General features: G+C 35.7%; 2 protein-coding genes and 2 long non-coding RNA genes across 5 annotated transcripts; all 4 read right to left on the bottom strand.

Moving 5' to 3' along the window:
- LOC109235975 lies at positions 1,552 to 3,820 on the bottom strand. The gene is made up of 5 exons (XM_019402216.1): positions 3,547 to 3,820; positions 3,390 to 3,440; positions 2,453 to 3,302; positions 1,972 to 2,341; positions 1,552 to 1,788 (listed from the first exon to the last, which is right to left on the bottom strand). Exons 1-5 carry the CDS (start codon positions 3,818 to 3,820, stop codon positions 1,552 to 1,554), a joined length of 1,782 nt encoding a protein of 593 aa, XP_019257761.1.
- Positions 4,487 to 5,325, bottom strand: LOC109236200. The gene is made up of 2 exons (XR_002069470.1): positions 5,037 to 5,325; positions 4,487 to 4,896 (listed from the first exon to the last, which is right to left on the bottom strand). It is a non-coding gene; the product is annotated as an uncharacterized LOC109236200 (long non-coding RNA).
- On the bottom strand, positions 15,079 to 16,100 carry LOC109236199. Of its 2 annotated transcripts, none has more exons than XR_002069469.1 (2): positions 15,439 to 16,100; positions 15,079 to 15,305 (listed from the first exon to the last, which is right to left on the bottom strand). It is a non-coding gene; the product is annotated as an uncharacterized LOC109236199 (long non-coding RNA). The 2 variants fall into 2 exon arrangements; XR_002069468.1 differs by having other exon boundaries at positions 15,567 to 16,097.
- LOC109235974 lies at positions 19,677 to 21,359 on the bottom strand. The gene has a single exon (XM_019402215.1). It carries the CDS (start codon positions 21,357 to 21,359, stop codon positions 19,677 to 19,679), a length of 1,683 nt encoding a protein of 560 aa, XP_019257760.1.

Below are 22,754 nucleotides of genomic sequence, written 5' to 3'. Positions count from 1 at the left end.
TGAACCCTAAAATCTCTCTAAATATAGACATTCACCATAAATATAATTGTATTTATAACACGTTCATATTTGTTATGAATTATTGTTTACACTTTCTGCCCCTTTTTTATTTCTTTCCTAAGCTTTAATTGCGTAATTAGTATTTTACTATGTCCTTTCATTTGGAAGCTGCAGCGCGATCCTTCTGTATTGGTAACAAATGACGGTTTTTCTATATCTCAGTCAACCATTATAAATGAATATATTTTGGCGTAATCACCAACTTGGAACTGCCTATCTGACCTGTGATGATTAGCCCGAGAGATCACACCTTGTTGAGCTCAATTAAGGTGATGCTAGAGGAGTTGTGTCTTGAATTCTCTGGTAATAAGATTCCTGTCTAATTGTTCATCAACAGCATCTCCAGGAAGATAAGGCAAATGTATAGGAGGAGGTTGTCCATAGAGAGCTTCATAAGGGGTAGTTTGGGTAGCAGAATGGTGTGTGGTATTGTACCACCACTCAGCGAGGGGAAAATACGAGTACCAATCTTATGGAGCATCAGAAGAATAACATCTTTGGTAGGTCTCCAAGCACCTATTGAGAACCTCAGTTTGCCCATCGGATTGGGGATGATAAGAAGTAGAAGTGCTCAAAGTAACTCCATGAGCGGAAAAACCCTTGCCAAACTTTACTAACAAACATTGGATCCCTATCACTGCAGCTGTATAGGGGTGAGAGACTCCCACAAAATGGGCATACTTGGTTAACCTATCTACCACTACCCAAATTACTGACTTACCTTTGGACCTAAGTAGTTCTTCCACAAAATCCATGCTAATACTTGACAACCAAGCAGTGTTGGGAACGACCAGGGGTTGGAGCAGACCTGGGTAAGGAGAGCTATTATATTTGCTCTTTTGGCCGACAACACATTTTTTAACATCTGAAGTAACATCCTCCTTCAATGCCTTCCAATAGAACAGAGATGCTAGTTTTCTGTAAGTATTGTTGATTCCTGAGTGACCTCCTATGGTTAGGTCATGCCATTGCTGAATCAGATTTGTGCATCATCTCCCACAACTAGCCTCCCATTCTTCCTTAACTATTGGTTATCATAAGAATAACCATTGTTCCCTTCTTCCTTGCTCTGTATCTTCTTGATCAGTTCCTGCAACTCAGGGTCATTCTGCCAGCTTTCAATGATTCTTTGGAACAAGACTGCCCCATCATTGTTGATATGTAGTGCTGCTAGCTCAGCTTCAGGCAGTCTAGATATAAAGTCAGCAACCTTTTTCTCCCTTCCTTTCTTGTATTCAATAGTATAGTCAAATTGCATGACCTTAGCTATCCACTTCATTTGAGTACCTGTGTGTAGCTTTTGCTCCAAAAGAAACTTAAGAGCCTTCTGATCAGTCCTTACTATGAAGTGCCTTCTTCTAAAATACTGTGACCATTTAGTGATAGCCAATACCAATGCCAAAAGTTCCTTATCATATACTAATAAGGTCTGATGCCTAGGAGAAAGTCCCTTACTTATGTAGGCTATAAGGTATCCTTTCTGCATCAAGACTACTCTATCCCAATGTCACAAGCATCAGTCTCAACTATGAACTGCTGAGAGCTATCAGCCAAAGCCAATTTAGGAGCAGTGACCAAGGCTGTCTTTAGAGCTTCAAAGGCTGGTGTGGCCTTATCACTCCAATGAAAACTGTCCTTATTCAAGAGATCAGTGAGAGGTTTGCTAATCACCCTATATCTTTGTATAAACCTTCTGTAATATCTAGCTAGTCTCAAGAACCCTCTTAGCTGCTTAATAGTAGTTGGAACAGGCTAGTCTTGCACAACAGCAATTTTTCTAGGATCAATAGCAACACCATCAGGAAAGAAGTGGCCAAGGTATTCAATCATGATGCTTCCAATTGAACACTTGGTTTCCCTTGCAAAGAGTTTGTTCTTCACTAGTAACTTAAAGGTTAACTTAAGGTGTACCAGGTGCTCCTCCATGCTTTTGCTGAACACTAGAATGTCATCAAAGAATATTAAGATGAACTTTCTCAAGTATTCTTTGAAGATGTGGTTCATAAGGCCTTGGAAGTAGGAAGGGGCACTGGTGAGCCCAAATGGCATCACCAAGTACTCATAGTGGCCTGAGTGAGTTCTAAATACTGTCTTGGCTACATCAGCAGGGTCCATCCTTGTCTGATGGTATCCTGACCTGAGGTCAATTTTTGTATACACCTTAGACCCACCAAGTTCATCCAACAACTCTTCAATGATTTGAATTGGGAACTTGTCTTTGGTAGTAGATTTGTTTAAAGCTCTGTAATCTACACAAAGTCTCCATGAAACATCCTTTTTTCTAACTAGAACCACATACGAAGCATATGGGCTGAAACTAGGCTAAACAATGCCTTGGTCCAGCATTTCTTGGACTAGCTTCTCAATCACTTCCTTGTGAGCTGAAGATTACCTGTAAGGCCTGATGTTAATGGGGTTGCTACCAGCTTCTAAAGGTATTTTGTGGTCGAATAATACTCTAGAGGGTGGAAGCCCAGAAGGTTCTGAAAACAGAACCTGGTACTCCTCTATGAGGTTCCTGATTCCTGGTTCTATTCCCGTAGATTGAGAGATCTTTGCTTCCTTAGAATCCTCTGTAGGTAGGACTCTCACCATGAATAATTGAGCTTTACCTTCAGCCATCTTTCCTAGGGCTATAGCATCCACTGTCTTGAGCCTAGCATCATCACATTGTAGCAGGTACTTCTTTCCATAAAGCTGGAACTCCATGGTGAGTTGGGTGAAATCCATCCTGATATCTCCAAGAGTTTGAAGCCATTGCACTCCTAACACCATGTCACATGTTCCCAGGGTCATCCACAATAAATCAGTTTGGAACGTGGTTCCTTGTAGCATCCATATCAACCCCTTACATAGCTCAGCGGCATACAAAGTGCCACCATCTGCAACACTAACAAGTTTAGGATTTACTCTTTGAACTTGGCATCCAAATAACTTAGTTACTTCACTATCAAGGAAGTTGTGAGTACTTCCTGTGTCAATCAACACACTGACAGGTCCTTTCTCAGTGTAGCCTGTGACCCTCAAGGTGTGGAAGTCAGTTACCCTATTGAGTGCATTCAATGAGATGGTTACAGGATCAACTTCTCCTCTCACTTCAGCTTCCTTACTGGTCTCACAGACTTCCTCTTCTTGAACCTCTTCAACCTTCATTACATACAACCGTTGATTCTCACTTTCAAGTTCCATTCCTTCTTCCAGTTCCAATAAAAGTAGCTGTTTTTTGGTCTTACATTTATGCCCTGGAAAGAACTTTTCATCACAAAAGTAACAAAGACCCTATAGTCTTTTCTCATTAAGCTCAACTGGTGTCAGCTTTTTTCCTCTACCCTTATTCCACTGGGAGATGGATTCTGGAGGTTTATAAGGTGCGTTGGAACCTGAATATGGTACAATAGAGGTGTTCTTTGAGGTTACAAAATGGATGGGAGAAGGAAAAGGTCTTAAATGGTTCTGTGTTGAGCTTGATAAGATGACTCTTGTAACATGGATAAGTAGTAAGTTGAGGTAAGGAATTTGGTTTGTGGGCTTTGACATTATCTTTGTATTCAGGCCTAAGACCAGCTATGAAGCAATTGATGGCATACTCCATTGGCAAGGCTAACCTATTCATGGACCTATCAAACTGGTCTTGGTAATCTTTCACAGCTCCAGTTAGAAATAACAACTTAAGCTCAGCCATGGGGTCATCATACTCAGCACTAAATCTGTCGATTAAGGCATACAAATGCTCGTCCCAGCTAGGATAAGGTAAGTGCATTCTACTTTTTATACAAGTTTGGTGCCATTCTGTAGCAACTCCCACTAAATGAATGGAAACTACCTTAATCTTTTAAACATGAGGAATTTCTTCTAGGGGAAAAAATTGCTCAATCTTATAAAGCCAAGATCTGAGATCTTTACCATCGAAATAAGGGAACTCTAATTTCCCTATAATAGAGTGCTTGTGTGTGTAACACCATGAGAACCTCACGTGTTAGCAGCTTCATTGTACCCTCCTAGTACTAGTATTGAATGATTTTGTTGAGTTGGTGTGCCTCTGAGATTGGCTCCACACCTACTGATGGAGACTACATCATCCCAGGTCCAGTAACTCTTGGGTGGTTTAATGGCTATGTAGAAGGTGGATTAGAGGAGCTTCCCATAACTTGTGCTCCATTTTCTTCGAATGGTCTAACTGTTGGTGAATATAACTCATAACCCAGATCTAGCTCAGCTGAGCTCGTGCCCTTATCCTGCTGCCTTTGTGAAGCTTGTAGTGCTTCCCTCTGCTCGTTAAGGGCCTTATCATGATTCTCTTCTATCTGATTTTGTTGCATCGTGATGTTTGCTATTTCCATCGAAAGCCTTTCGACAGCATCAACCAAGCTATTTATATTGGAAGCCATTACTCGCAGTCCAAGAGCAATGCTCTGATACCAAATGATGCAGCAACAATGGAACAATGTAATATTTGGAAGAGAAGAGGAAAACTAGCTAACCTATGCTAAATTAAACTAGGAGATTTTCATTGATAACAAACCTTAGAAACTATTACAATAGATATAGGTGATGAAATCATAAAAAGGATAAGAGTGCTGAGTAAGGAATAGTACGAGCTCCTCTGCCCAGCTGTCCTGCCAATAACTGTATTGGCAGAGGATGGAATCTGCTCGACAGCTAAATGTCCAGTGACTAAATTGTAATGCTAAAAACTTGTAAAGTAAAAACACTAAAACTTAAGTGCTAATGACAGAACTAGACTTCTCCTTCTTTAAAAACTAACTCCAACGGCTAAGTGCAACTCGGCAAGCAAAGTTTACCACTCCTCTGTTGTAATACGCATCATTTCGCCTCCTCCACGAACAAAAAATGCATAAAAATATAGCTTAGATAAGGTTTAAAAGAAGAAGACGAGAAACGATAGGCTAGTTTAAGATAAAAAAGGAGAGAAAATAGAATTAAAGAATGGTAAAAGAGAGAGAAATCTGTTTTACCTTGCTATCGCGCCAGGAGTACCACTGAGTGTCGCTGGATCCGTTTGAGTTCTGCTACACACAAGAAATTAACGCGTCTGCTGCCATTGTTAGCATCGTCCCCTGCCCACTACTGATGCCGTCCTCGGCGAACCGTTGTTGGAGAGGAAAGGAGGGGAGAGGAAAGAAAAAAAAGAAAGAGAAGAGAGAAGGGAGAGGAAAGAAAAAAAAAAAGAAAGAGAAGAGAGAGTTAAGAGGAAAATCCTAAAATAAGGTCAGGGGCGATTTATAAAAAGCTTTTCGACCGAGTTAAGAGAAAAACCCGAAAATAAGGTCAGGGCGATTTTTAGAAGGCTTTTCGACCAACTCTATCGGCCAAAGAGCGTGCTACAGACTGACATGTCAGTCCTTAATAAAATTAAAATTAAGTTTTATATATATAAGAATTTAAATGGATCCTGTTTAAAACCTTGTTAAGGGACGTTTCAGATGGATCCAGTCAGACTACTAGTTAAAGAAAAAATTTCAACTTTTGGAAAACCGACATTTTCGATAGAAAAATAGTTTTACAAAATTTTGCGACAAAATTTCTGACGACTACTGTTGAAAAGGCGGTCGATATTTTGCAAAAATAAAATTATAATTGAAAATTCTAATTAATTTCCAACAATTTTTATCGAAAACATTATCGGGCTTCCATAGATCTTTTTTCGGTTGGAAATCGTGATACAAATCATGAAATTCTGGTAGTGGCCGGTCACTTATTTTTTGTTCCTACTGAATTTGTTGATGTTCCTAATTTATCTGAGGATTTGATGATTTGATCTATAGGGAGTTTACACTTGAGTTTACCAATCTCACATTATATTCACGTTCTTGTTTAATTTCGGACTGTTCTCCCAGCAAATCACACGATTTATTACCAACAATGTCCAATAGTGTATCATTAGAATGTTTTGTACATTTAACTTGTGATCTAGTTTTTTCTTTTTATTTTTCCTTTTTTATTATTTTTATGTTATGAATTCATTCATTGGTTGTATCTTTTACTGCACGAATCAACTAGATTTTTATATTTTTCAAATTTACTACGAAAGAAAGGAAAACACAACCAGAAAAAAATGGTCACATAGCTAGGTTAGACTTTTATGTTTTAATCATTGAACTACCCATTCAGGAATGTGAATCAACTTGATATTTTTATTTATATTTTGAATTTTTTTCTTGTATTTTTAGGAAACTCATAATCTTTGAAAAATCCATTATTCTAATAAATTTGGGAAAAAAAATTTATTGTCCTTGTCGAATTGGGAAAAGCTTTCTCTTATAGGTTTGGGACTATTTAGGATGTTGTACTAGTAGACTCTATGGATTATACTTGCTTTTCTTCTTATTCATAGTGGAAAATTCCCTCTATGCCCTGAGGATTAGGCGTTACCGAACATCATTAAATCCTTATTTTTTTCATTATTTACGTTGTATGGGATTGTGTGGTAGTTAACTCATGATCTCCACGATAATTGGTATCAGAACAAGGCTCGAATTTCTACATATAATCAAGGGTTAATATGTTTTCATCATCTTCAACAAAGCACGACGTAGAAAATTTTGATGAGGGATCTAGTTTTATTGTATGGGAGATAAGGAAAAATTGCCGTTGGTATTACAAGGGTTATAAAAGGCAATTGATGAGAATTTTCCTGAAGAGATGAAAGAGTTAGAGAAGACAGATTTAAAGGAGTGAGTTTTGAGTACGATCTTCATGAACGTTACAGATAGAGTTCTTCGGAAGATTGCTAAAGAAATTTCTACAGCAACAACTTGGAAGATGCTTGAAGATCTGTATTCTAAGAAATCGCTGACAAATTATTTCTACCTAAAAAAAGTTGTACAATCTCCATATGAATGAGGTATATCTGTTAAAACTCATCTTGATGGGTTTATTTCAGTTATAATGGATCTGAAGAATGTAGATATCAAAATTTAAGAGTAAAGATCGTGCCTTAATTGTGTTATATATCACTGTCTTACGATACTTTTGTTGATTCAATGCTATATAGGAAAGACAATATTTCATTGGAAGATGTTAGTAATGCACTAAAATCTAAAAAGCTAAAAAAGAGCTTTCCAGAAAGCTGAACTGAGGATGAAGGTATTGTGAGTAGAGGAAGAACACAACAGAAAGACTTTAATAGATAAAAGTCAATAGCCAGATCAAAGTCTATAGCAAAAAATCAGAGTTGTTATGAGTGTGAGGAGCAAGGTCACTACAAGAGAGATTATCCTAAGCCGATAGAGAAAAGAAAAAATGTAAAAAGTAGATAATTCTGCAGATATTATTGAACTAGTAATAATCATGATGGTTGTAACTCTATAGGGGAAGTCTATGCCGTGAGATCTGGTCATGAGCAGGATTTCTTGATTCTGGTGCTACTTTCCACATATGTCCATACAATAATTAGTTTGTAACTTACAAGCAGACGAGCGAGACTATCTACATGGAAGGTGATAGTTCATTATCAATAGAGGGGATTGATAATATCACATTGAGAATATTTGATGAAATTATCAGAAATATTGAGTATTGGCATGTTCCTTGGATAAAGAGAAATTTAATTTCTCTTTCGACTTTGGATGATCAAAGGTTTAATTCCACTCTAAAAATAGAATACTTAAAGTGTGTAAAGGCTCCATGATACTCATGAAGAGTTAACTGCATTCTAAATTGTATTATCTTCAGGCTAGTGTAGTTAAAGGGAAAGTTGTTGTAGCTTCTGCAAAAAGTAACTTGAATCAGTCTCTTTTGTGGCACTGTGACTTGGTCCTATGAAGCTAGATTGTCTTTATTAAGCAAGCAAAATTTGTTGGATGGATAAAAAATCAAGCTTTAAATTTTTTTGGAGCATTTCGTATTTGGTAAACAGACAAGAGTGAAATTCAATAAAAAGGTAGAGCATAAGGCCAGAAATAAGTTATATTATATACATTCCGACTTGTGGAGTCCAAATAGAGTTCCCTCTAAGAGCGATTCTAGGTATTTATAACTTTGATTGATAATTACTCAAGAATAGTATGAGTGTATTTTCTGAAAATGAAAGATAAGGTATTTTCGACATTTATTCAATGGAAGACGATGGTTGAGAGGCAGACCGAAAGAAAAATTAAGCAACTTCGGACGGACGATAGATTAGAATTTTGCAATTCAGAGATTAATAATTTTTGTAGCAAAAAGGGTATAATGTGATACCACACTTGTGTTGGAACACCATAATAAATGATACTGCAGAACGTATGAATAGAATATTTTATGATAGGGAACAAAGTACGCTTTCACACTCATGTGTTAGTAAGGATTTTTGAGCTGAAGCAATCAATACAACTTGTTATTTGGTCAACAGATTTTTAACCATATCTATTGAGTTTAAAACTCCTTTTGAGGTATGGTCCGGTTCTCTTGCTGGTTATTCAAATTTAGGAATATTTGGTTGTCCTGCTTATGCTCATGTGAGGGATAAAACACTTGAGATGAGGGCAAAGAAGTGCATATTTCTAAGGTATGCGACTGGAGTGAAAGTTTATAAGTTGTGGTGAATAGATCAAAAGACTTCGATATTAATTATCACTTGGGATGTGACATTTAATGAATCTGCCTTATTGAACGGTCAAAGAGAGAAAGTAATAACAGAAATAGATCATGGTATTAATGATCATATTGAGCTAGAATTTGAATCTCTACTAGCTCAGCCTAGTAGTTCAGAAGTAGGGAGAGTGGAGGAGGTGCAAAATATTGATCAATATGATAATAATAATGCACTTGTGCAACAACTATCGTATACCGTTGCAACATGCAGAGAAAACAAAGTGATCAATCGACCACAAAGGTTTGCGAACATAGTTGATGAAAATCTTCTTTGATATACAAACCTATAGTATTTGCTTTGGCAGTTGTAGATATTGTTAATGTCCTTGAGTGTAATAGCTATCAAGAAGCTATTTCGAGTGCAGACGCACATCGACACATTAGTGCTATGGCCGAAGAAATTGGGTCTCTTAACAAGTTTAGGCATTACCAAGACTTGGTTGATGTGTGCAACAATGGATAGAGCCCCTGTGAGGGCTGAGGGGCAAGGCAAATAGACATTGGTGCTGTTGATGAAGAGAATTCAAGCCAAGAGAAAGATTTGTTATTTATCTGTTGAATTATTTCCTTGTATTTTTAGAAAATTCATAATCCATATAGGTTTGGAAAACCCATTGTTCTAATAGATTTGGGAAAGGAAAACTTATTATCCTTGTCGGATTGGAAAAAGTTTTCTCTTAAGGTTTGAGACTATTTGGGATCTATATATAGGGGTTTTAGTTGGGATTCTATAGATTTTATTGCATTTGTCTTCTCTCATAGTGGAAAACTCTCTTTACTTCTGCCGTGAATATTAAACTTAGTCGAACCTCATTAAATCTTTATATTACTTTTTTATTTGCTTTATGTGTGATTGTGTGCCAACTAACCCACGTTCTTCCGCAATAATTGATATAATATATGAATTTGGTTAGAGGACATCATCTTAACTTTAGTTTTGTGTTTTTGTTTGGTATAGCAGGTAATTTATTCATACTAGCTAGAGACCGGAAAACGGGACATACATTATTTTAGGGATCATAACAAGACCTTAGGGAACCTAATGTACCAAATCCATTAATAGTGAAGCTTTATTTCCTCATTTTAAGGCATCAAAATAAACTGCTTTCTGAATGGCCTACTACATCTCCCTCCCATTTTCTATGATTATCAGCGCAAATTCAATGTCACACTAAACTCCAAAACAGTCCGCTCCTAATATAACAAACTTACAAAAGAGATACTACTGGCTATAAAAATAATGAAACATTTAAAACCTATTCACATATTCCAATTCCACTTTTCTCTCTCGGCCATAACTTAAAACCTTAATTTAATTATTAGCAGCAGTTGCTATTAAAATAAATATATTCATAAAATCACAGTGTTGAACATAATCGTGAAAAAGGACCACGTCAATCCACGTGCAGTTAAGTGGGTTAGCCGGAAAGCCGTGAACGGCGCCGGTGACGGGTCCAGAGTCAGCTCGGGAAACAGTCAAAACTCAGCAAGTGGGACCCAAGCCGGCCCCTAGTGTTGTCAAGTCCCAAGACAAATCCACCGCCATGTCCGACGGCCTACGTGGATACAACAGTCGTCGCTTTGCCTTCTCCGGCTTATTACTAGTCATTTTCTGCCTTCCACCCACAAAGTTTTAAAATTTGACGTGTTTTGAAATTTTATTGAAAATTAAAATTAGAATGTTAAAGAAAAAAAGTTATGCAAAAAGCTAACTGATGTTACAAAGTACTTGCGAAAGTAATTACCGATGAATTCAACTTTTTTTTTTTTTGAGCAAATAGGAAATATATATATATATATATATATATATAAGGAACATGCAGTGCATGAGATACATAGTTAGTGTCACACAGTACACTTTGATTACCTAAGCTTGCTAAAGTTTTACAAGCATCATAAGAAAAAAGTTTTCTAAAATATATTGTTCTAGTAAATCACGTTCTACTAGAATTTTTGCTTCTTCTGGTGGATCCACAAAAACTTTCTTTTTCCTCCTGAGATCAGCAGTTGCCATCTGTGCTAGCTGGTGAGCTACCTTATTCCCTTGCCTTAACTCGTGCTAGATGATTACATGCTTCTGTTGGAGCATTAACAACCTGCATTTGTTGACAGTGTTAGCATAAAGATTGTTACCTTGTTGGATTGACAGGATTACCTCTGTGGAATCTGTTTCAATTTGTAGAGGGAACAACCCCCAATTAAGGGTTGTTTTAAGTCCCTGTAGTAGAGCTTTGATCTCAGCATGCAATGATCCACGTGCATGAGCTGATTTGGTATAGCCAACTATCCAGTGGTCATTAGCATTTCTGATTACTCCACCCAGGCCACAATTTTGCCTATTTTTGTGAAAACTTGCATCTATGTTTAATTTGAACCATCCGTTTGGGGGGCTATGCCATTTAACATTTATATGGATTTTGGGTGAAGGAGTAATACTCTTTTCAGTTAGGAGATGAAATTCAGTAGCCCTTTTCATGATGTGGTTAATGTTGATAGGGTGGTTTGTATTGTTTTGGTTATTACTGTTCCTGTTTATCCAAATATGCCAGATAGCAAAAGGGTAAAAGAGATTTCAGTCTAAAAATTTATTATTTATTGGACAGTCAAAATTCTTTAATTGGATTAACCAATGATCACTATCTTCCTTATAGGAGTTTTGCCATCCAAGGTTGTCCCAAAGTTGTTTGCTGGCTTGGCACTTGAAAAAAATATGGAGTATGGATTCTTGTGTATGATCTCTACTATAGGACAGTGGGGGTCAACGTTTAGGCCAATTTTTGCTAGGTATTGTCTACAAGGTATTCTGTTATGAAAGCATTGCCATAGGAAGAATTTGATTTTATTTGGGCATGCAAGGTCCCAAATCCATTTAAAGTCAGTTTCCCTGCCCTCATTTGTGTCCATGATTGTGTAGCAAGTTTTGCTTGCAAAGAAGCCTTTCGTATTAAGAAACCAAATAGGGATGTCACAATTTGATTTTTTAATATGGATTTTAACCTTTGATATGGTGTCCGTGATATCTTTGGGGAGATTGAGGGAAATATTGTCAAAGTGCCAGTTTTTGCCATCAAAGATGTCTCTTATTTTTAATGAGTACACTCTTCTCTTAATAAGGGTCCTTCTATTGTTTTCCTAAGGCTCCCCATATTAGGAATCCAATTGGTTTCCCAAATATTCATTTTGGAGTGGTAATGGGGTTGCCAAATGATTCCTTTGGAACATAACTCCCATCCCATTTGCATACTTTTCCATATGAAAGAATTTTTTCTAGCGTTGAAGTTATTTGCATAGTTACTAATAATTAGGTTAGCCCATGGGGTGGAAGGGGTCGTAATGGCTCTCCAGGCTAGGCTAGCAAGATTGCAAAGATTTTTGTCTTTAGCCCTATGGAGTCCAAGGCCTCCTTTGCTTTTTGGTTGGCAAATGGTGGACCATTTAATGAGGTGAATTTTTTTCCTCTCACTAGTAGTTCCCCAAATAAAATCTCTTTGAACCTTGTCAATTTTATTAAGAATATTTGTAGGAAGTAGGGTAAATTGCATGTAGTGGTTAGGGATTGAGTTTAAACAAGAATGTGAGAGAGTTGTCCGGCCAGCTATATTGATAAATTTTATTTTCCAAGCCGTTAGTTTGGCTCTCATTTTGTCAATTATGAATTGATAATCTTTTGGTCTAGGGTGTTTGCTTAATATAGGGAAGCTTAGATATGTACCAAAGGAATCACTTCTTTTTATACTCAAAGTATTGGTAACTTCTTTCATGAGAGTTTTGGGACAATTGTTGGAAAAGATAATTTTGACTTGGAGGTGTTAATACATTGCCCTAAAAGATTGCAAAAAATGTCTAAGCCTTTTTGGATTGCATGGCACGATTTCATATTGGCTTTAGCCATTAGGGTTAGATCGTCCGCGAAGAAGAGATGTGAAAAATTGGGGCTTCCTTTCCTATGGTAATTGGATCCCAATTTCTAACGTCGACTTGATGGTTTATGTATCTTGACAGCATCTCCAGACAAAGGATAAAGACATATGGAGATATAGGATCCCCTTGCCTAATTCCCCGACTTGGTTTAAGAAAATGTACTAATTGAGCCATTAACTAGTACAGCTATGGAACTAATTGAGATGCAGTTTAAGAGTAATTTTTAAAATTTTGAGGGAAATTGAAGTAGGTTAAAGTGTGATGAACAAATGACCATTCTAACCGGTCAAAAGCCTTTTCAAGGTCAATTTTAAGGAGCATTTGACGTTGTTTTCCTTTTAGTTTATGGATTTTTGAAACTAGTTCCTGTACGATAATAGCATTATCAGACGCCCTTCTGTTTTTTATAAAACTAGCTTGACAAGGACTAATAAGCTGGTCAAGGAATGGTTTGAGGCGATTTGCTAAGATTTTTGTGATTAATTTGTAAATGGTGTTACATAGATCAATAGGTCTAAAATTTTTGATATTGTTGGCATTGGGTATTTTTGAAATTAGGCATAGATAAGTCTTGTTAATATCTTGGGGGATTTCCTGATTTCTAAAAATGTCATGGCAGAGTTTTATTACGGAGGGTCCTATGATATCCCAGTATTTTTGAAAAAAGAAAGGGTGGAGGCCATCCGATCCAGGTGCTTTGAAAGGTTTAAAGGAGAATAGAGCCTTTTTTATTTCAATATCAAGCAAGAGATTATCTAGACAATCAAGGTTTAAGGAGTTTTGAGAGATGTTTTTCAGTAGGCTAACTCGACTAGAATTAATGTGTGAAGTGGTAAAAATATCAGTGAAAAATTTACAAACGTGAGAGGTGACTAGATGAGGGTCATTGATCCAATTTCCAGCCTCATCTTTGAAGAAGTTAATCTTATTCCTTCTTTTTCTATTGGAGGCAGAGATGTGAAAAAATGTAGTGTTAGCATCTCCATCATTTAGCCACATAACCCTTGACCTTAATTTCCAAGAGTCTTCTTCTATTTTTAGCATATCATTGTAATCTTTTTTGAGATTGGTTTTTATGTTTTGGAGGAAGGTACTATAAGGATAGTGCTTGAAATTTTGAATACCCTGAAGGCGGGCTAGGATCTTTCTTTTTTTTCCCCATTGTATCCCCGAAAGTGTGGTGTTTCCAAACCTTAACTTTTTCTATGAAATTTTTGCTAGCCCTATTATAGTCAGTATTTGTCCAATTGTTTTGCACTAGGGACTTGAATTCTGGATGCTTGCACCAGTAGGTCTCAAGTCTAAAGGGTGGCTAGTATAGATGATTATTTTTAGGGATTAATTCTACTAAGATAGAGTTATGATCCGAATAGGTCTTAGGGAGGTGTATAATGGAACTTTTTGGGAATAGGTTAATCCATCCCTCATTACCTAATACCTTATCCAACCTTTCCATAATGAGACCCCTATTCTTATGTCTATGGTTGGGCCAAGTATATTTACACCCTTTATACCCTAAGTCAATTAAGTTGCAATTGTTAATCTTCGACCAAAGATAATTTGCCCTACTGTCCTTTATACAATTGCCACCAAATTTTTTATTTGCTCCTAAAACATCATTGAAATCTCCCCCTACTAACCAAGGACCATTATAATTATTGCTAATATTCTCAAGATTATCCCAAATCTTATTTCTATTGAGTATATTTGTACTAGCATAAATAGCACTAAAAAGTCAATTTTTACGTAAAGGACCACTACAACAAATTTGATTATCAATGACGAATTATTTTGTCATTTAAAAGTCATATTTCGTCACAAAAAATCTTTTAAGACAAAAAATAATTCGTCAATTTTTCGTCTCTAAAACACCGTCACCAAAAGTATACAAAGACAATTTGGTGGTTCGTCACTAAATCAAGTTATATCAGGGACGAAAATTTTTTTCGTTCCCAAATGCCTAGTATTTGTGACGAACTTGTTCGTCAGAAAAAAGTATAAAATTTTCGTCGTTAATAGCGTGCTTTTGTCACTAAAAAGATTATCAATGCCGACGAAACTACCTTGTCGATAACTATTTAGTTTAATTAGTGACGTTATCAAATGTCTCTAAAGTTATGTATATTTCGCAGTTCAATCGATGTTATTTTGTAATTAAAGACTACCTTTTATGTACAAAAAATATTTCGTCCCTAAATATATAAAATAGTGACATCTTTGCTTTTACAAGAATAATTTACAATTTGTAGTTGAAAACTATTATGTCGTCACTAAAAATAATTTTTTTTTTACAAAATTATTTAAAATTAAAATAATCATAAAATACAAATTACTAAAAAGATGATTCTCAGACAAATAATATTTTTGTCACTAAAATTTGATGAATATTTGATGACATTAAAATCCGCAGTGCTACTATTTATAAGTAGTATTTATCTAATTTCCCATTAATTCCAGAATTTATCATTTACTAAATGGAAATAATATAGTAAAAATGGAAGGTAACAACAAAAATTTTCACCGACGATCACATAATTAAGAACTAATACTACATTGAGATAATATTCATTACAAACTCCGTCAACTAAAACACCGAAACAAAATAAAATTTATTCAACAACATGGGGCCGAATCGAAATACAAATAATTTTAGTAACTGCTTCCTCAAACGCTAATGTAACCACTTGTCTGGTAAAGTTGCTCTTGAATAAATTTACACTTTCATGTACCTGTTGAAGAAAAAAATAATTTTAGTACATACTTTTTGATGAACAAGATTTAGCCAAAAAATGACATATCATATTTTTAATTAGTGAAGCAAATAATAGAATGACAAATTAGTACTGGTAGAAAGATGCTTACTCGAAGTTAGACAATAAATATTAATTTCTTTGACCGCAAATAACCACAAGAATTAAGAAGAAGAGATATAAAATTAAGAGTACTTAATCTCTCAAAAAATAAAGAATAATAGACAAATTTCTTCATACCTCTACAATAGAATTAAATCAATAAGAACCCACAAATACATACACGTAATATATCATCTGGAGAAACCCAAATTTTAATTGCCCTACAATTGAAAGAAAAAGAATTCTGTATGAGAGACGCAACAGAAAAAAAATTGAAGTAGAAATAATATTTCTTAACTTAGCTTGAGGAATTGTATCAAAGCAAAGGAGGCGCCAGAAGTGGCTTTGCGTCTTAAAATGCCCATCACACAGATTTGATCATTTATGCTATTAAATCAATAAAAGATTTCGGAGAAAATTAAGCATTATTGAACAAGAGGATCTATGTGTGTGAAAGAGAAAGAAATAAAATATTAATGGAAGCAATATAGTAGATCTAACTGTTGCAATAATTTGATGGAGAAATGAATGTCACAAAGAATTAAGAGAGAAATGGAGGAGAATTGAGAAATGGGAGGCGGCACTACTCAACTAAAAAGAGGGACTTGAGAACACAAAAAAGAAAAGGAGGGAACATTGCCGCTTCTTTTTTCATACAACTTTGAAATAGAATAAAACCGAAAATACCAAAATACAACTTGCCGCTCTTCAATTGTTGTCAATTTATTTTCACTCTAAATTTTTTATGTTACCAAAATACCATAAGATCAATTTTTAGCTGACAAACAAAAACTACTAATTAAAATTTTATTATGTTTGCCAACAGTTAAATCAAATTATTTCCATTTATAATGACCAGTACTATGGTTGTTGATTAAAAAATATTGTCAATTTTATAATTGTTATAGTAAAAATATAAATCTTTTTAATTGATTTAATTTAATTAAATTAAAGTCATTTTAATTATTTTAAAAAAATATACTTTAAAGTCTTGATTTCATATTTATAATTCATATTTATGCTAGGTTTGGGGCTGCATGTCCAAATCTAGGTAGATAGTGATAGAGTTTTTGTGTTATATTTGTAAATATTTTTCCCGGTAATAAAAATTAATTACCAAAAAAAAGTTAAAAAAAACTAATAATTATAAAATAAAAGTTAAACAAAACTTTTTGAACATAATAAATGTTGTTTCCATTATCTAGCTCAATAAATAAAGATATCATATACCACAAAAGTTTTCAGATGTCTTATTTGTGATTAAAAAAAGGACTTATATCAGAATTTGAAAATTAAAAGATCTTTCGGTCTTCTAGAAATTGTGATGACCTAAAAGGTCATCACTTGTTTTAAAAGTTCATTCTGTATTTTGAGACCTTAAAACCTCCTTTTGTCTTACCTCGACTTGCGTGTGCGGTCCGAGCGTATACCCGGAACGCTTTTATGTGAAAATTAAATAAAAATGCTAATTTTGCCTTTAAAATTGAATTTAAGTTGGCTTCGGTCAATATTTTAGGTAAATGGATCCGGACCAGTTATTTAACCGTCCCGGAGGGTCTGTAGGAAAATATGGGACTTGGGCGTATGCCCGGAATTGAATTCCGAGGTCCCAAGCCCGAGAAATGAATTTTTGAAGAAAATTGTTTAACTGAAATTATAAGAGTTTTTGGGAATTTAAAGATGTTTGAATTTGATGGTATCGGGCCTGTATTTTGGTTTCGGATCCCGGTACAGGTCTAATATGGTATTTAAGTTGTGCCTGTAAAATTTGGTTAAAAACGGACTTCATATGACGTGAATCGGACCCTCGGTTGTGAAAATTTGAAGTTAAGAGTTCTTGAGATTTTTCTTAGATTTCGATGCTAAATTCTTTATTAAAAATGTTATTTTGGCATTTGATCGCACGAGTAAGTCCGTAGGATATTTTTAATAAGATATAAAAAGAACATATTAATTAGAAATATAATTTGATGCAATATTATATTGCAGGCATATATTTTAAATTGATATATAATGTGCAATTTTCTAGAATAAAAATTGTGTTCCTTCTAATCAAACAAACAACAATCATCTTGCAAGTTTAGTAAGACAAAATAAAAAAAAAGGTACATTAATTTGAAACTTAAGGCAAATTCACGGCATAAATTGTTTACTAAGAATCAAATTGAATGATCCATGTCCTACTTGAAATTAAATAAACATGATACTCCCCAACAAGAAATTGAATTGTGCTAGAAGGAAAAATACTCCTAAAATTTCTAACATAAGTAAAAATGGAGTTCTAGTTTCTCGAACTTGATAATTGTTAAAGATGATTATTTCAATGTCAATTTCAAGTAGTCTTAAAGTAATTATATGTATGTTGCATGAACAAACCTCTAGAATTATAGTTATCTACAAAGTACGATCTTTTAGTTTTTACTAAAAAATAATTTCGTAGCTAATAATCTCACAATTCAACTACAAAAGTCGTAGCAAATTAAAAATGGTATATTTTGTGACAAAATTTTTTTGTGACTAAATTGTATGTTCAATAGAGACAATTAAATAATTGTCACTAATTATTTGCAGTATCAGCGACAAAAATTAAGGTCACAAATAAATATAAAATTTTGTGGCTAAAGTTTACCTTGTTTAGCTACAAATTCTAATTCGTCACTATTGTAATAACATATCTTCTGTGACGAAACTTTTTCGTATCCAAAATTTAATTATTTTTAAGACAAATAATGCTTCGTCCCCAATTGGGTACATTATTAGTGACAAAATAATGTGTCACTGATAATTTTAAATTCGTGGTTAATATTATTTAATAATTGGCGCCAACTCACTTTTTGGTGGGAAACTTTAGTGGACAAAACTTTGCTACAAAATATTGTGTTTCGTCACTAAAAGTATGTGGCTTATGTATTTAAAGACGAAATGTAATTTTTGTCACGAAAAGTAAACTATTAGTGACGAATTTTATGTCGTAGCTAATAATTTCGTAGCAAAATATCAGTTTTGTTGTAGTGGACTGACCTCAATCGTAGCATGAATTTCCTGATCCCTTCGAACCAAATTCTGAACAGTGACAATTTCATGGTTGTATAGAACCACTATCCCTCCTGCCTGGCCTTCAGCTGGAACTTCTATCAATTCTGTAAACCCAAAATCATACAGCAACTCCACATGATTCCACATTCTAGTTTCCAATAAAGCCACCATGCAAGGTCTGTGTGTATCTACCATTTCCCTGAAGTTTCTCCTGAAGTTATCATTGTTCCCTCCCTTTATGTTCCAAATGATAATATTAGTAGGTCGATTCATTGAGATATTAAGATTTGCGTTGGCCAGATCCCATTCTCCCTCACTGCCCCTAGGACTGGGTTCCTCCTCATTGATGGAATTAGGATCATGGCTCTGTTTCCCACTGTTGGATCCTGAGGTGGTCTTATGTCCATCGAGCATTTGTATAATGCTAGTGGGCAACTAAGCACGTGCCTCTTCTCTTGCCTCTCTGTGAAGAGAAACACTTTTACTCCGTCGAGACTTGAGATTTCTAGGACTCTTTCTAAGAGTAGATTGAGGGGTTCCTCCTCCTCCTCCATTTCTGCCTCTACTGGTTCTGGTACAAGCACGTGATTGTGGGGTGGAGAAGGAGGTTGTTGATGAGGTGGTGGTATTTGTGGCTCCTGGGCTGGATGAGGTTGTTCCCATGGTAGGAATATGGGATTCAGCTGAGATAGATTCTCTAGAATGAAGAAGGGCATATCTAGGAGAGCATTTTGTTGGTAGATCAGATTAAAGTGAGGAGGTAAGTTCCATTGGTTCCTCATTGCATGGAAGAGTTTGGGATTCACTGAGGGTGCTAGGGGTTGAAGGATGTTGTTGAGCCATGCCTGATTGAGGTAATTGTTCATGGCCAACCTCATACCTTCTGTCACTAGTTGGGCTAGGTATGAGTGTCGTGGAGGATGATGATCGAGTCCTAGCCATTTATCTGGACGTTGAACGTGCATGCATGGCCCATCAGGCCCATCTTCATCCATGATTCAGGTTGGTAATCCTGTGTTTGTGGTGGTTGAACATAAATTATTTATGGATTTTCTGGTTGAGGGTGTAGAGGTAGAAGGTTTTCCATGGCAATTCTGTGTTGGTGAAGTATTTGGAGAAGTTTGTGTCTCCTTCGTAGAGATGATGGTATGCTGGGCATTGTGACCGGGGTTTTGAGTACTTAAATGCTCTAACTTAGGCGTGGGGAAGGGGCTATGGGATATATGGGAGGGATTGGTTGATAGAGCAATGATTGAAACTACTTTTTTGTATGTCGTTTGAGTCCCCAAGATTGAGATTTATAGGCTGATTTTTCATATCCTTTGCATGCTCTAGGTTGGCAGCCACTTGTCCAGTTTTTTCTTTCCCCTTTGCCATTTGGATGGCATGCTTAGGGGAGGTGGGATGATCAGATCTTGATGAAAGATTTTGCTTGAGGGTTTGGGTAATCGTTGGCTTATTACCAATTTGCTTGTTAGTAGGGTTAGTTTTGACAGTTTCTTTATAATTATTAATAGAGGTAGTATGGTCATTTAGATGATAATCTTGCATGGCCACCTTGGTAATGTGATTAGTAGGACTAATAGAAGAAGACACGTTTGTGTCCAACATGTCAATATCTTTGTTAATTATGGACATTTGTTCAATTGCATGGCAATTTTTCATATTATCTTTTTGGATTTTTTCTCTCTTGGTGGTTTCTTCCAAAATCATTGGCTCTTCAGTTAGAAGGGAAAAGTTGTTTTTTGTTGCTAAGTTGGTGTGATCTCCAATCATAGTGGCCGTAGATTCTGAATTTTGTGTATGTAATGAAGGAGAAGCATTCTTATGATCTTTAGATTTGTATTGTAAGAGTTGTGTATCTAAGTACTTACCAGTATTAGTATTGAACAATTTAACTGAGATACGTGGGCCATTTGATTTTTTGATCGGATTTGCATTGAGATGCTTTTGGTTACCTCTTGCACCTTGTTGCTTTCCTTTGGAAAAAGAAACTGTTTTCCATTCTTCTTGTATCTCCTCAGCCTTTGTAGTTGTTGGTTGCTCCATGTTTGGTTCTTCATTTTCCTTTATTGTGTGAATAATGTAGGTACATTGTTTTGCTATGGGTCCCAGTCGTCCATAATTTTTACAAAGGAAATTTTCTCCTTCATAGTGGATTACTTGTTTGTGGTGTCCAGCATAAAGAAAGGGTTGGACTGGGATTTCCAACGGGAGTTCCACACATAGTCTTGCATAACGACCTCTCAGGGTGGTTGATGTGCAAACGTCTATTTTTAGTAGCCGGCCAATAGCATTACCAATTTTTTCTAGAATTTTTTCATCGTAAAATTTAGTAGGCAATTGGGGAAGTCTAACCCATACTGCCGAATTTGTTACTTTCTCTTTGGTAGCAACAAAATTTGGCTTCCATCTTGTAATGGAGAGGAAGTGCCCGTTGATGAACCAAGGTCCTTGTTGTATAGCTTTATCCATATTTTCCTTCCTCTTGAATTTTATGATGTAGTAGGCTTCTCCGAGATCAATTAATTGAAAATCTTCCGTTGGTCTCCATAGTTCTTGAATTTTTTTCTTTAGATAGTGATGTAGCATTCTTTTGCCCACTAGTTTCACAATGATGGAATTTTTCCATGGCTCGTAAATTCTTTGCCTCTCCTCCTCAGTGAGTGAGATGAACTTGATACCTCGATTATGTGTTAAAGATGTATGATCTACTATGAGTTCTTCTGAACCAATACTTGGAAAATTTATGTTGGATTGGTTGTCAGTAGTTGTGAAGAACATCGGATTTGAAGTGGTTAACATTTCTTTAAAGGTTGGTTTGATCATGTCTTGATCAACGTCTGAGGGTTTGGATGGTATTGTGTATTGAGGTGCATAAGGTTGGGGATCCATTTTCCCAGAGAGAAAAAAATGATCTTTTTGTAACTTGAACAATCAATTTTTTGATGAATTCAACTGAAAGATATTTTTTGTTCGAGAAATAGAAACATTTAAAATAAATTATCATTATTTATGGCAACGTTTAATTTAGATATAAGATCCTGCATTACTAGTACAAAAATATTATTATGATAATGTATTCTCACTCCAACTCCCCCTCACTAGTTAAAATATCGAACAATAGAGCATCTAATATATAGATATGGTCTTAACATATACAAAATTATCGTTCTTCAAATTGATGATTTGACATATACTAGGAAGTGGTTTTACATTATTTAGAACTCTCAAACTTCTGGCTTTGGCCCTTTGACCTATATAGATATGTTTACCTAATGTATTTACCAGCCATGCGAATGATATTAATATATTACACACGGAAAAAACAAAAAAATCTAGTATAACTCCATAAGTGGGTTTGAAGAGAATAGCGTGTAGGCAGGTCTTATCCACACTTTGTGAAGTAGAAAGGATGTTTTCGATAAACCCTCAGCTCAGGAGTGAACGATATTACACAGTATTCTATATTAAATCTGTATACAGGTGAAATTGGAAGTTGAAAGTTGAAAGTCGTTATAATGTTCGGAGGTAAGAGTTAGGATCAGAAAGTGAAAAAAGTGAAGAGGGTTGAAGCTTTTATAGGGGAAAATGCAATCATTGTGCGGCGTTTCACATTCGAAGACAGCCAGCAGATGACGGACACGTGTCCGAAGTCAGAACGATGCGATTGATGGGACATTTCGATTTATCCTTCACCTCAGTTATAATGTACGAGGGAAGAAACCGGAGTTCATTTATTCATTTTCCATCATTCCGGCAAACCCACTCTCCGAAAAATAAGGGGACTATCTGTATACGGGTGAAATATGAAGTAGTGCCTACCAATTTCCTGATGAGGAAGATGGAAGAAGGGCACATACATACGAGATTGAAATCTAGGATGTGAGCCTTTCGTGCCGAGGCCTATAACCGGTGAACGATGTGCCCATCGTCAAGCATGATGAAGCAATACTCCCCGAACCCAGAACAAGCTCCAAGACCTCAGAAAACATGGCAAACGGTTGCAAACGACTAACAGAGGGCCGTGATATCCGCACCCAACCGGATGTCACGGCGGAGATCTCGCCCGATGTCGGTTATGGATGAATAATTAACGAGAAAGGAGGGTTTTTATCTTTTTTAGAATTGTACTAGGCATGAAATTCTTCTACTATATAAAGGGGAAGCTTTTTATTCAATAGGACACATTGTAACACGCGAAACAAGGCAATACAAACTCATTTCTTTGTTCTTTAGCTATCACAGAGTTCTTATTTTACTGTTTGTTCTTCGTTCATAAGTGGCTTC

Source organism: Nicotiana attenuata, chromosome 12 (genome assembly GCF_001879085.1).
Source record: "Nicotiana attenuata strain UT chromosome 12, NIATTr2, whole genome shotgun sequence".
NCBI lineage: Eukaryota > Viridiplantae > Streptophyta > Magnoliopsida > Solanales > Solanaceae > Nicotiana > Nicotiana attenuata.
The sequence above is the reverse complement of the archived record's forward strand: the minus strand, read 5'-3'. Positions and strand labels throughout refer to the sequence as shown.